Source organism: Microtus oregoni, unplaced genomic scaffold (assembly GCF_018167655.1).
Source record: "Microtus oregoni isolate MIOR12 unplaced genomic scaffold, Mior012 000041F_ref0000270, whole genome shotgun sequence".
Lineage (NCBI taxonomy): Eukaryota > Metazoa > Chordata > Mammalia > Rodentia > Cricetidae > Microtus > Microtus oregoni.
In genome coordinates, this window is record NW_024543208.1 from 5192627 (window position 1) to 5208347 (window position 15721).

At 35.6% G+C, this 15721-nt stretch overlaps 1 protein-coding gene across 4 annotated transcripts in view; it reads right to left on the reverse strand.

Moving 5' to 3' along the window:
• Positions 1-15721, reverse strand: part of Kdm4c (lysine demethylase 4C) — a 170939-nt gene that overhangs the window by 74700 nt on the left and 80518 nt on the right. For 3 of the 4 annotated variants that reach the window (XM_041632462.1, XM_041632460.1, XM_041632463.1), the window contains 3 exons: positions 8387-8580; positions 6380-6615; positions 1341-1657 (listed from right to left, as the gene is read on the reverse strand). In XM_041632462.1, coding sequence (XP_041488396.1) covers positions 1341-1657; positions 6380-6615; positions 8387-8580 — 747 coding nt within the window. Of the gene's footprint in view, positions 1-1340; positions 1658-6379; positions 6616-8386; positions 8581-15721 lie in introns of those variants that run through there. The other variant, XR_005972367.1, reaches the window with a different exon arrangement.

Genomic DNA, 15721 nt, shown 5'->3' on the forward strand with positions numbered 1-15721 from the left:
CCAGGCAGCCAGATTTCTCTGTCATTTCTAGAGTTTTGGAAGTTGCTTACAATGTACTTCCTGTTTACTTAGGTATTATATCCTTCTGGGGTCTTTGATGGAGTTGAAGACAACAGCTATAGTTTTCCTTAATTATAATAAAAGTAGATACGAAACTTATTCTCACAAAGATAGAAGAGATGATAGAATAATTTCTTTACTTTTGTCAAATACAAATAATTAAATACTTTAACTATAATTTTTGTTTTAACCATTTTACTGTTCGTAGTTTACTATGATAAAGTTAAAACCTTCCTTTTGAATTAGAAAGAAAAAGGGGAATGTTGTAGGATGCCCTTCTTTATGCTGTGAATATGTTTTGTTGTCATTGGTAATAAAGAAGTGGCTTTGGCATATGGCAGAGCAGGATTTAGCTAGGCAGGAAATCTGAACAGATACAAAGAGGAAGAAGGCAGGGTCAGGGAGGTGCCAGCAGCCTCTGGAGAGGCAAGATATGAGGTACCAAGTCAAGAGCATTGTGGTAAAATACAGAATAACAGAAATGGGTTAAATGAAACTGTAAGAGCTAGTTAACAATAAGCCTCAGTTAACAGGCCCAAAACTATGTAACTAATATGAAGTCTCTGAGTGGTTTATTTTAAAAGGGGCTGCAGAACCAAGAAGGATGGGAAACTTCCAGATAGAGCGTAACTTTTCTGAGAGGAAAAAGGTTTGTTTATGTGAATAACCAGGATCAGAAATGAAGCTCTAATATTCTAAATAAGAGGAATCAGAGAATACAATAATCATGTGAGCCATGTTATAAAAAAGACTGGATAAAATTGATTTTTTAATAGTTATACTGTCAGGAAGAGAGTACCCAACAGGCAACTTATCTCACATTGGACATCAGGGCTGGTGACAGGAACACTCTGTATCACAATTGTCTAAATATCAATATGATTAAGATTTCAAAATAATTCCTATCATGTATTAGTGTTTGAGGAAAGTTGCTAATGCTTATATAAATGATCTCTCTGTATATTTGCAGAGAAGACTGTATTAGCTCCAAATAAAGATGTTGCATTTTTAAAGTATGTAGCGAAAGAAAATTAGATCTCAACATGTAGCTAAAATATTTCAGTATTAATAAAACAAAATGTAAGCCAGAACTCATAGTATTTCACTGCCAAAAATGTATTCCACTGATAAAATATGATTAAAGCTCATAAATGTAAATACTATTTATTTCTGCCTTAAAGCAAAATTTCAGGGGATAATATGCTGTATTCACAATGTATTATTACAACCTTATAGGCCATCACCCAAAAAACAAAGTAGAAATACATACTGACATGTACCTTGGGAATTTTGAGCTCATTTCCCTCTTCACTAAGAGCTTCTGGGATTTCCCCAGGTTCAAGGTTACTTCTGAGGCCATCTTCATCATTGTCTTCTTCCTCCGTCAATACTCTTTTACTTTCTGCAAGGGAGGAAGACAACTTGGGAGACTCCGGCCGTAGAATTGTAAAGAGATGTGATTCCTTGCCTGTTACCTGGCTACTAGAAAATGCCATGAAGTTGCAGTCTTCCTTGGACACAGATGGTGAAGCTATAGCAACAGCTGCGTCATCCTTATGTATTTTATTTGTTACAGGTGAATTTACACAGCTTTTACCTGAAGAGCAAACAAAAGACTAACAATAAATGCTGCATTGCATTAATACTAAGTAAAGAGACTGAACAACAGTGATTACTGGTTTTATATTTTCTTTTCTTTCATTTATCTAATTATTTATTTATTTTTGATTTTCATAACAGGTTCCCAGATCCTACAGACAAGGCCAGCCACCTGCCTTTACCTCCAAAGTGCTGTAATTAAAAGTGTGTGCCACCATACGTGGCTGATTTTTTCTGACTGTCGATAAACATGAAAAGTCCTCAGTCAATGAGATCTTGGACTTCCTTCCTATTTTCTGTGTGACTGTTATGCAGCATGAGTTTTTTGCTGGCAAGAATGTAAATACACTAAATGTGTGTGCCTAGTGACACGAAAAATTCTACCAGGGAACTCCTACAACTGATAAAACACCTTCAGTAATGTAACAGGATACAAGACTAACTCAAAAACATATCAGTACTCTTCCTGTATACAGATGACAAATGGACTGAGAAAGAAAACAGAGAAACATCACCCTTCACAATAGCCACAAAGAGCAATAATCATAATCATAATAATAATAATCTTGAAGTAACTCTAACCAAACAAGTGAGAGACCTGTATGACAAAAACTTTAAATCTTTTAAGAAAGAAATAGAACACATCAGAAAATGGAAAGATCTTCCATGTTCTTGGATAGATAGAATTAACATAGTAAAAATGGCAATCTTACCGGAAGCAATCTACAGGTTCAAAGCAAAGCCCATCAAAATCCCAGCAAAATTTTCACAGACATCAAAAAACTAATATCCTACTTCATATGTTAAAACAAAAACAAAAAGTACAGTATAGCCAAAACAATCCTGTACAATAAAGGAACTTCTGGAGGCATCACCATCCCTGACTTCAAACTACTATAGAGCTACAATCATAAAAAAACATCTTGGTATTGACATAAAAACAGGCAAGAAGACCAATGAAAGCAAATCAAAGAATCGGATATCAATTCACACACCAAAAATACCTGATTTTTGATAAAGAAACTAAAACTTTAAGTCAAAAAAAGAAAAAAGAAAAAGCATCTTCAACAAACGGTGCTGGCATAACTGAATATTAACATGTAGAAGAATGCAAAAAGTTCCATAACTATTACAAGTACAAAACAAGTCCAAATGGATGAAAGACCTCAACATAAAACTCACCACACTGAACCTCACAGAGAAGAAAGTGGGAAGTGACCTTGAACGCACTGGCACTAAGACAACTTCCTAAATAAAAAATAAGTAGCACAGACACTGAGAGCAACAATTAATAAATGGGACCTCCTGAAACTGAAAAGCTTCTGTAAAGAAAAGGAGATGTTGAACAAGAAAAATGGCAGCCTACAGAATGGGAAAAGAGCTTCTCCAACCCCACATCTGATAGAGGACTAATCTCCAAATACACAAAGAACACAAGAAACTAGTCATCAAAAGAACAAATAATCCAATAAAAAAAAATAGGGTACAGACCTAAACAGAGAAATTTCAATAGAGAAAATTCAAATGGCCAAAATACACTTAAGAAAATGCTAAAAATATCCTCAGTCATGGGCACGCAAATCAAAACAGTTCTGAGATACCATCTTACACTTGTCAGAATGGTCAAGATCAAAAACACTGATGAAGCCGGGCGATGGTGGCGCAAGCCTTTAATCCCAGCACTCGGGAGGCAGAGGCAGGCGGATCTCTGTGAGTTCGAGACCAGCCTGGTCTACAGCGCTAGTTCCAGGACAGGCTCCAAAGCCACAGAGAAACCCTGTCTCAAAAAACCAAAAAACACTGATGACAACATAGGCTGATGGGAATGTAAACTTTAAAGCCACTTTGAAAATAATTATGGCTGTTTCTCAGAAAATGAGAAATCACTCTACCTCCAAAACCAGCAATGTCACTATTGGACATATACCCAAAGGATGCTCAGTCATACCAGAAGGGCATTTGCTCAAATATGTTCATAGCAGCATTATTTTTAATAGCCAGAACCTGGAAACAACCTAGATGCCCCTCAACCAAAGAATGGATAAAGAAAATGCGGTACATTCACACAATGGAGTACTACTCAGTAGTAAAAAATAATGACAACTTGAAATTTTCTGGCAAATGGATGGAACTAGAAAAAACCATCCCGAGTGATGTAACCCAGACCCAGAAGAATATCATATGTACTCACTCATAAGTGACTTTTAAACATAAAGCAAAGAATAACTAACTATCCTACACTCCACAACCCCAGAGAACCTAAACAACAACGAAATCTCCAAAAAAAGACATACATGAATCCACGTAGGAAGAAATAAAGGACAAGATCTCCCAAGTAAAATGGGAGCGTGGGGGCAAGTTGAGGAAACAAAGGGAGAGGGGTGAAAGGCAGAGGAGTGGGGAAAAGGCTAAATTAAAAACAAAAAAAAAATGAAATAAAATTAAAGGTAATAAAGCTAAAGAAAAAACTGAGGAACAATTGTTTTAAGAATGACGCACAAAGGTTTTTATGTCATCCTAAGTAGAATACTACAAAGATGGTATAAACATGATGTAAACTGTTTTTTAAAGCTACAATATGGAGATGTGAAGGAGAATTCCTAAAAATAATGTGTCTACTGAAGGCTAACTGATTAAAACTTCAAAGAGAGGTTAGAATGTTGCAATTCCAGAGTTTAATTTATCTAATTGTTGCCCTACTAAAAAGCCATTCCTTGCTCCCTACACCCCATGGTGTAGACTTCAAACTTGGTTCATTTCTTTTCATGTGAGAGCTGTACTTTTGCATTTACAGAGATATGATAGCAGAGGGGACTAGAGTGACCTCTGTATGTCAGGAAGGAAGTACTTTCTGTAAGGATACAAAAGATGTAGTGTCTTATGGGTAGGCACAATATAAGATTAACAGGAAGCGTTGGATTTGATGAGTATCAGAACGGAAGGAATACAGGATAGAAAACAGGAATTACCAAGTAAATGAATGATTAAGAGAACAAAAATGTTACAATAGTTATTAAATATATAAATCATTAGTAGTTTCATAAAAATTTTCAAAAACTGGGTAATAAAAAAATAAATGGACTTTGTTTATTTTATGTATTTGCTTGCATTTATGTACCATTTATGTGCTCACAGCCCACAGCAGTCAGAAGTAATGAAATCCTCTGGAGCAAGAGTTGCATATGAATGGCTGTGAGCCACCATGTGGGTGCTATGAAAGCAACCTGAGTCCTCTACAAGAGGATTAGCCTCTGCTAAGTATTAGCCCCTAACAACCTCGTTCAGCCCTGAGACCAAATGTAAACAACAATAAAAACAAATTCAGCAGGTTGTTTTAACATATTTGCTTCTAGATGTGTATGTTTATGTGTATGAAATAATAACAATAAGAGCAAAAGACTACCAACTTGAGGGGCATGGAGAGTTTGGAGGAGGAGCTGGAGGAAGCAAAAGGAAGGAGGCAGTGATGTAATTAAGCCTTAATTTAAAATGTATTTAAAATGGGGTGGGGCACTGGAGAGATGGCTGGGTGGTAACGAACCCTAGCTATTCTTCTAAAGTGCCCAAGTTCAATTTGCAACATATTGACTCACAACTGTCTATATCTACAGTACCAGTGGATCACACAGACACACATACATATAGGCAAAACCCCATACACATTAAGTAAAATAAATAAATAAATAAATAAATAAATAAAATCTTTTAAGGAGATAATTGGGTCATAAAACAAGCTCAGGATTTCAAGGAATCTGCTGTCCTAGGCATTCTGGGAATCAACTGCCTTGTAGTCAGAGATCATAAAACTAGGGTATGTGACTTATCTCTCATTTTCCAGTTTAAACAAACAAACAAACAAAAACCAGTTTATTTAAAATAATCAGACCCTCTACCCTTTTAACTCTCCACTGCAAAAACTGATTCCCAGACCCAGCCTAGTGCATCCTGTACCCTCAGATACAAATTAGAGTTGCAAGTGCTAACTTCTCAGATGAATAAAAGTTTGCTCTTACCTTTCTGAGGTCAAATTGGGTCTATTCTTTCATTTCCCTCCACTGACTTTACAGTCTTCACCACTGCACCATCACTTAACCCCTTAACTTATTTTTAGATTTATTTATTTTACATTATTGAGTCCTTTGTCTGTATGTATGTCTGTTCTTTTATAAAAGTGCATTGATAAAATGGAAGAGCTGATGGTTATTATTCTTGCTTTCTTTTCTTTTCTTTTTTTTTTTTTTTTTTTTTTTTTTTAGTTTTTCGAGACAGGGTTTCTCTGTGGCTTTGGAGCCTGTCCTGGAACTAGCTCTGTAGACCAGGCTGGTCTCGAACTCACAGAGATCCGCCTGCCTCTGCATACCGAGTGCTGGGATTAAAGGTGTGAACCACCATCGCCCAGCTCTTTATTTTCTTCTTAAAAGTAGCAAGGAATCTGTACAGAGTAATCTATAAATTCCTTTTTTTTTCTTGTAAATTTTAAGTTGAATTTTAAAATTTTGTAAGTCTTAGTTTTTTATTAAACCACATGTATACTAATGGATGTTAAGTTCAGAATTCTATTGCAGATAAAAACTGTATCCCTCACAGCATTGTATACACTTATCCTCATAGGTGAATTATCATGTAAGTTTATTTAGTTAATGAAAAAGCTAGGTGTTTTAAGGCATCAGATTATTAATTACCATAGTCACAAGTGAAAAATAATCATACATTTTCTTACCTGAGAGTTTGGTGTCATTCAATAACTTCTGATCTGCCTGTATCCTGGCATCAGAAGCTTCTCCCTCTGAAGGTGCTTCTGTGTCACCCTGCTTAGATGGTTTTCCTGGCTTTTCAGTGACTTTTAGGTGCCCTGGACATATGGCACGGTTTGAAACCTCCTCCCCATTAGATTCAACAAATTCCTCATCCTCCTCAGATTTAGGCCTTTTAGAGAGCAACTTGTTACCCTGGAGGCTATTAACAAAAGGAAGGTGGTCAGAGCCAAAGTTCAAAATTGATATGAAACACTTATCAATGCAAATGATACTGTTAGGTGCTTATATCAAGAAAAATTTAGTTATTTAATATAATTTTTACAAATAGTCTGAATTTGAAACCATAATTGTTTTAAACTGACTTACTAACAACTGAATTTTCATATAATTAATAACTAATGAGATAACACTATAAAGTCATGTAAGGCAGACAAATGAGCTAAACAGAATAAAGAAGAACACACACATATTACCAGTTGAGTGCTGTCAGCAGCAATAACAACACTGAGGCCAAAAAACAATATTTGCATATCCAAGGTATACATGTAAACCAACAATGTAGCTGGCATGGCTCAGAGATTGTGAGGGGGTTTTATATTTGTGAATGCTGAAAGATGGTCTTACTGAAGGGCCATCACATCAACCATCATTTTAAGTCAGCTAATAAAAACAAAATACACTCCTGAACATTAGTACTTGTATGAAATGAGAAACATGTTCTGATTAAACACTGGCAGTCTGTGTATCAAATTTATGTACTCCATCAAGTAGAAAAGCCTGGTGACTTTAATAACTTTGCCAGCTTATTCACTTGACCACAAGTGCTACTTTGCACGTTTCTCAAGATTTCAGACTGCTATGTTTCCTGAAAGCCTCAGAGGCACTGACTCCCTAATTACAGCATCTCAAACTTGGAAAGTTTTAACAGTAAGTTATTCATTTTACTGAGATAACTTATACATAAAGTAAATACTAAATTTTGAGCAAAATATTTAAATTATAGTGTTATTACAACAAAAGCAAAGGTGTCACAAGTCTAACTGTAGAAGATCAAATACATGTAGGTATTAAAAATTATGCTAAAGGAAATAATTTAATTATATGAAAAGCACTCACATACATGGTTACTCAGTTTTAACATAGCAAAAGCTAATTTTGAAAGGTGTATAATATTTTTATATTATATATAATATACATAAATATAAAGAAATATATACAAAATATTAAGATGGAGTCTCTAGATAGTGAGGTTAAGAATGAATTGAATTTCTTGGATATTTTTTCCTGGCTTTAGAAAATTAACAGATTTCAACTATTATTTTTATGAATTGAAAGAATAATACACAATAGTATAAAGAAAACCTAAACAAAAAATTAAGAGTTAATATGCAAACTAAGAATCTGAGCCATAAGACACACAGCCTATTCAAAGGTTTTAACAAAGTCCTAGTCACAAAAGTAGATTGGATGTAAGGTTCAAAAAGACCACCAAGGTACAGAAATAATGTTTTCTCCTTTGAGTCTTTGAAAGGAAACAAAAAGAATAAAACCACAGCATAAACATCAAGATGAGGAAAGAAGTATTTCAGCTAATGGGAGAAATCATAAGTAAAAATTTTAAACAATGGTAGCATATAGAAGTTGTAAGTCAAGTTATTTAAAATATGGTAAATAAGGTAAAGAACAAATACATATTTAAAATAAATTTATGGAAGAATTCCAAAAAGTTCTATGTTGTTCTACTCCTTATGTACATTGATTTCAGGAATACTCTGCATAAGTGACTACCTGTTCCTAAATTCTACTACACCAATTCAAAAACTAAACATACACTACCTCAAAATTTCAGTAATATAATAAAGTTATGAATAGCAGAGACAAAAATAAACCAGTAGTCCTGGAGAACATTTTGTTCCATGATACATTTAAATAAAGTCCATACTATAAACAGGATGTGGTAGAATCCTTACCTCCTGGATGCTTTTTTTAATTTTTTCTTCCTCTGTAGCCATATTTTTACTTCAGGGGTAGACTCTGGAGTAGGTTTTGTATGGTCAATAGTATAAATATCCTTTCCTTGTTTCCAAATTTGGTATCTGTCTGGCTGAAATTTCTTTACAAATATATCCATTGATATTTTCACCATGTCATTCCGGCAAGTGCACTGAAACACAGCGAACAGTTGCAATAAAATCAACAATGAAATATTTTGCTAACTACATAACATACCACACCCGTGAGTAGAACATGAATGCTTAATTGAAATATAAGAAATTTAACATCTAAAAAGAAACTCAGAACAGAGTTCTTTTTTGAAATGAGAAAATATTTTAAAATACTTTGTACATTTATATGAACTGTGTACCAAGAAAAAGATGCAGAGAAGCATGAGTGAGTGTCTGAAGGTTTTTCATCAAAGTTACTCTACCACCACAGATATCCATCAAAACTCTGTAGTACAACATGCAGTGTTTGTATGAAAGGATTACTATCACAGATATGCATCAACATTACAAAGTAGTAATGCTATATGGAATGTTTGTGCCAGTTTAGGCATGTTCTGAACATCACCAAAAGTTTTACCTTAATTAAAAGCTTGGTGCACACAGAGGGGCTATTAGTAGGTTAGACCTAATGAATGGATTTTAACTCATTGGATGCATGAAATAGTTCTTATGATATTTCTTTGGTAAATAGTTATATGTGAACCTTTGAGATTTCTCCTATGTGTTCTTATGGAAAGCCTGATAAAAAAGAAGCAAACCAGGCCTCAACTATCTTTTAGCTCCACCCTTGTGAGATGTGACATACAAACAGAGTTTGCTATTCTTACCAGAGGCCCAAACAAACAGGGCTGGCCCATTTTTTTTCTCTTTGAACATGTAAAGCACTGAGCTCTTTGCAGATACTTGTATTAAGGTATTATATTGCAGTTAAGCAAAGTTGTTATACAAATCTGGAATGTCAATGAATGTGTGATTTGAATAATTTAACAAGAGAGTCATTGGTGATATGTCTGGGTGGTTGAGAGCAGCTGTTAAGCCTGACAACCTGAGTTCTATCTCGAGAGATAGATGAGAAAGAAAACTATCACATGGCACGAGAGAACTGACTCTACAAGTTGTACTCTGAACTCCATTTGCATATGATGGTATGCATATACACATATGCACACACAACACTATAAATAAATGTAAAAAAGAAACATTTAATTATATTTGTTTTTATTAACAACCTCTTGTAGGTAGAAAGATGATTAACTAGCTAAAAGCTCTTGTTCTTGCAAGAGCGTCCAGTCTACTCACAGCAAACAAGTGGTAGCTTACAAACATCCCTAACTCAAGTTACAGGAAATCTGACACCCTCTTATGATCTCTGCAGACACTAGGCATACAGGTGGTACACAGACAGAAGTTAAGAAAATGCATTCATACATAAAAAAATAAAATAAACGCTTGCAAAGTAACTCAAATTTTTAAATAAAATCTCCTCTTCATTATACCAAAGATACCATTAAGCAATCAACAACACCTTGTAGAGAAAAGTAAAGGATTAATAGGAATAAGAAATTTAAAGGAACCAGGTAGTAGTGGCACATGCCATTAATTCCAGCGCTCTCTTAGCATAACTAAAGAAAACTATAACTATAAATTCTTCAACTCCATCAAAGACTCCAGAAGGATATAATATTACCTAAGTAAACAATAAGTTCATTGTAAGCAACTTCTAAAATTCTAGAATTGAAAGAGACTTTTCACTGCCTGGACAGTCAACCAAAGTTCTTCTGCATCATTGGGCCATCCATCTCTAGCCTACTGGCCCATAGTATCCAGCAGACTTTTCCATGAAGCAGGAAATTTCAAAGACAGTTCTGACTATATTGGCAGTTTGTCCGTCACATTTTTCTGTATTCTGCAGAATGTCTAGCAGACTCTTTCATGAAGCAAAAACCCTGAAGGATCATCTCATCTTTAAGCAAGTTCAGCTGTCATTACTCTGTGAGTCCTGAATGTTCAGTTCATCAAGCAGTCCAGGCAAGAGCAGTTTCTTGCACAAAAGGCTAACCAACTTCTTAAGGAGCCTCTTCAATGCCCATTCCGCTTGAAGTAATTGGTGCTTCCAGGAGTGATGTGTCATCTACAGTCTTAAGACCTTAAAATGTTTTAAATGTCACCATATTCTGTAGTCTTTAAAAGGTTTGAAGAATGCCTATCCATCTGAAATACTTCTCTAAACAGCTAGAAAACCTAACATGACTACAAGTTTGACCATCTAGATAACTATCTATTGACCTATATTTCTTAATTATACATTAACATTTAAATGAGCTGCACAAACACAATATCTTAATCAAAATCAGAAATATACATATAACAGAATTGATTTTAAATTTGCATCAATAAACCAAGATCCATGCCAATGCAAATCTCTATAGCATACCCCCATTTAAACATAAAAAATAATTATAAACAATATTTGGGAATATGGGCATAGTTCTATCAAAACTGCTTCCTGCTGTTTATTGGGTGAAGTAATTTTTTGAGAGGTATTCAAGGCAACCTTTCAGGGGACTTGGTCCATCAAATAACATTACTCTGGAAGCAATCCACAGGTCCTTATCCTCTGTTGAAATGAAAGGATATTTTCCAAAGTAACATATATTCTTAGACCCATATTTTGAATTCAAGATACCTTTAAAATATATGTCTCAAAAAACCATATATACATAAAAGAAGCAAACCGCCTCTCCAGCCCTACTTACTTTTTGTAACTCTTTGTACTCTTTTTCCTCTCTCTCCCAAGACTATGTACATTTATCCATCACTATATCCCATTTAAAGGTCTTTAATATTTGAATCTGTCCTATTGCGTATCTGTAATTCTTTAAAAAACTTTTTAAAATGCTAAGCACTTCTTACATACTTAAGCTGAAGCCTTATAGGGTATATATGGTATTGTCTGTTTGCTGCCTCTGAGAGGTCATGCCCACAACCCCATTCTCAAGCACACATCCAGTTCAGGCTGTCATTAAGCAAGCTGCAGCAGTCTGTTCACAAACGCCATACAAATGCTTTGTAGTCGGACCTCCTGCCTGAATGAGGCACAGGTCATTCTGGCAGCATGGCCCAGAGAGACAGCATTTCAAAAGAGCACAGCTTTTTTTCTGCTACCCCTGAATCAGGAAAACCTCTCTTAAAGGAGCGGCAGCGTGCCGCCAGCAAGCAAATCCTATTTAGGGAAAATAAATGCAGTTAAACTTCATTTCTTTGTGTCTAGAGTTCCTTTACAAGCCCTCTCAGGTTTTACATGAATTTAGTCCACACATAGGTGTCAATTTGTAGTAAGGAGACAACTTAGCCAGAAAATTACTAAGAAAGACCTCCTGAGAAATCTCCGATAGGAGTGAATGGACTACATGTCTGAGTTCTACATCCAGAACAAACTCAAGACTGCTGCCTAAGATGATCAAGCCTCACAGGATACTCCAGTCATGACTTGACCAAAATTCTTAATTTTCTTTAGGTCCCCATAAGATTATCAGTGCCCCCAATCAGCAAGAAGTAGCCTGGAAAACTATGCCCACATTCCCCCCAAAAAATGGATTATGGAAATTTATCTTTGTTTAGAGTGTTGGTTATAATATGTTATGGATAGTGGTCTGGACAAAAAGCTAAACAAAGGCTATTAGATTCAGAGTTCTTATTTTGAAAAAAAAAAAAAAACCACAGTGGGAAAGTGCTGTGCGACAATGGTTTTACCCTGTAAAGATTTGATTCTTGCACTTGCTTAATAAATGCTGATTGGCCAGTAGCCAGGCAAGAAGTATAGGCAGGGCAACCAGGAAGGAAATAGTGGCGGGATGAGAATTACAGGAAAAGGAAAGTTTCAGTCTGCAATTGTGACCCAGCTGCAGAGGAAGCAAGATGTGACTGCCTCGCTGAAAAAGGTACCAAGCCACATGTGAGCTAATATATGTTATAAGAGTTAATATGAAGCCTGAGCTACTAGGCCAACCAGTTTATGTTGCAGAGGAGAGTCGCTTGTTGGTCTTGACTGCCCTGCTAGCTTAGCCCCTAAAATAATCACACAGAAACTGTAGCATATAAATCACTGCTTGGCCCATAATCTGTAGCTCCTTATTGGCTAACTCTTACATCTTAATTTAACCAAGTTCATTAATCTGTTTACTGCCATGTATCAGTGGCTTACTGGGAAAGATTATCATATCTGACTCTGGCAGCAGATCCATGGCGCCTCTCTATGCCTTCCTTCTCCCAGCATTCAGTCCAGTTTTGCCTAACTACCTAAGTTCTACCCTATCAACAGGCCAAGGTAATTTCTTTATTCATTAACCAATACAAACTACACATAGACAAAATGACCTCCCATACCAAGTTTACAATTAATGTAGACTTCTGTGTGTTTCTTTGGGACTGAATGACTGCAGGATTGGTTTGGACAGAATCCTCTGTCAACGGTGGTGCTTGGTCAATACCTACTAATGGTATTCTCATTCAAAATAGATAATACCCAACATTTAGTAAAAAAAAAAAAAAAAAAAAAAAAGGCCGGGCGGTGGTGGCACACGCCTTTAATCCCAGCACTCGGGAGGCAAAGGCAGGCGGATCTCTGTGAGTTCTAGACCAGCCTGGTCTACAAGAGCTAGTTCAAGGACAGGCTCCAAAACCACAGAGAAACCCTGTCTCGAAAAACCAAAAAAAAAAAAAAAAGGAGCTATATAAAAAAGCTTCTGAGAAATTAACTATTTTCTAAGATTTGGCATCCAACAATAGCAGGTCAAAGATAAAAAATAAGGAATCATGTAAAGTTATTGAGTAGAAGCAGGCTTAAAGAAATTAACCTTCACTGATCATAGACTAGCTCCTGAATCAGGTGTTTTTATGTAATTAAATAGAAAAAATATATTTTTAGCTTTCAAATAATCAAAACACTTGGGCTCCAATGCCTTCCTTATAAAGCTTTTCCCATTTTCCAAACATCCAAATATTACTCTCATATGACCTATGAAAGTGAAAAAGTATTACAAGAAACAATAATATGGAAAAACAAAATGTCAAGAAATACACAAATTAGGACTGGAGAGAGAGAGATCTTAGCACTTATCTAGAGATAACATTCTTTTAATAAACTGAAGCTTTATGTTAAAATAGTAATGGGACAGGCTTACTTGACAAGTATATGACCTGCTCATTCTTTTGAACAGTTTTTAGGAACCTCAAATATATCCATTAACTTTATATACAACAAAGATATCCAATCCTCCCTCATTCCTGTGAAGGATTGCTTTGCCATAACAGTATAAGTCTCTCTAAGGCCTATGCGATAATCTTATTTTGCCACCCAAATCAACTAGTTTAAAGATAACAAATTGCTATTCTTTTAGGAGAAATTGAAACACATTCTCTTCATGTCTTTTACTCTAAACTCTGGGGTTTAAATGTATTTTAAAGTATTTTTAAAAGTTGGTGAGATGGTCCAGGTCACAACTTGCCTGCCACACAAGCATGAGGACCTAAGTTCAGATCTTCAGAACCCACTTAAAAGCCAGACAGATTCCTATAGTTGGCTGACTAGCTAGTAAATTCAATGGGTGGGGTCCAGAATGATCAGAAAACATCCAACATCAACCTCTGCTTCTATGAACATAAACTGAGAGGCACAAGTATTGCACGAGAGAGAGAGAGAGAGAGAGAGAGAGAGAGAGAGAGAGAGAGAGAGAAAGAGAGAGAGAGAACTTCTAAATCCTAATTGCTTTATTTGCTAGTCCTGACATTCTTTCCTGTGTCAAAACCAAGTACCTTGTCTTATCTGAGTTGATATTGTGAAGTAAATATCTCAGAAAGGAGTTTTACCTTCAACAGAAACTTTTACACAATTAAGAAACTAATTACAATTACAAATGTGTAAGGTAAAAATTTTGCAGGTCTAGACCTCAATCTTTAGTTTCATAAATAGCCATTATTTGACCTCGGTAATATCTAGCTAAACATCTTATGGCTGGGAGAAGGAGATAAAACCTTCTAGAATGCACTATTACCAAAATACTTGTTTCTACCAGCCCAAAGACTTAGTTCAGTGTGCTGGCTGAGTTTTGCCAGGTGGAGACAAACTGGAGTCACTTAGGAAGATAGAATATCCAATTGACCTGTGGGCATTTATACAAGGCATTTCTTTATTAAAGATTGATGATAACTGGTATTACCTCTAGGCAGGTGGTCCAGAGCTACATAAGACAGCAATCTAAATAAGTCACAGTGAGCCTAATCTCTAAGATATTTTCCTGCCTAGTCTCTGTTTCTGTTCCAGCCTCTAGGTTCCTATTTGAGTTTCTACCCTGTCTTCCCAAAATGGTAGTTACCTGGAAGTGTAAGCTGAAATAACATTTCCTCCTTAAACGTGCTTTCTGTCAGTGTTTTATCACAGAAACAGAAAACCTAAGATATCCACTTATTTATGCTTCCACCAATGTATATTAAAAATGCCTTGATTGATGATATTTTTTTGTTCTGTTACTATAATAACATTATCAAACAGTTGCCATATTGAAACATGGAATTTGGGGTAACTTAAATATAAATGTGTTTCTAGATCATTGTCAATAATAAACTCTGTTTTATCTGTTTTGAGATTTGTGTTTAGTCAAATGCTGGGTATAGAATGTAGTTATACTCCACTGGACCAACTAGATTCTCTCTCACCTGCTGGTATCCACAGTTGTTTATACAATAATCATTTGGAGGCTTAATATTAATTATAATTTTTTGGCTGATGGCTTGTACTTCTTGCTGGCTAATTCTACATAAAAATTAACCCATTTCTAATAATCTAGATATCACCATGTGCATGGTGGCTTACCAGTAATACTTTGGCATATTACTCCTCCAGAGTTACTGGTGTCTCCACAACTCTGCCTTCTTACCCACCCCCCCACTGCCCCTGTGCTTGGATTTCTCACCTTGCTATATTCTGCCTTGCCATAAGCCAAAGCAGCAATCTTCCTTATTAATCAATGCTAATAAAACTTATTCAAAGCATACAGAGGGACATCCCGCATCATATATCAGTATTATATATATGAAACAGATGAAAGAAGGTGTGTACATATGTAAACACACACACAAATACACAATTAACCTCTTCCCATGTTATTTTTGAACTGTATATATGTGAAGGGCTAAAGAATATACAACTTGTGGCCTCAGACTTTGAGTACTCTAAGACAGCTACTAATGTTGCCCAATACAAAAATCATAAAATTACTTAAAATATTACTGGACCATACT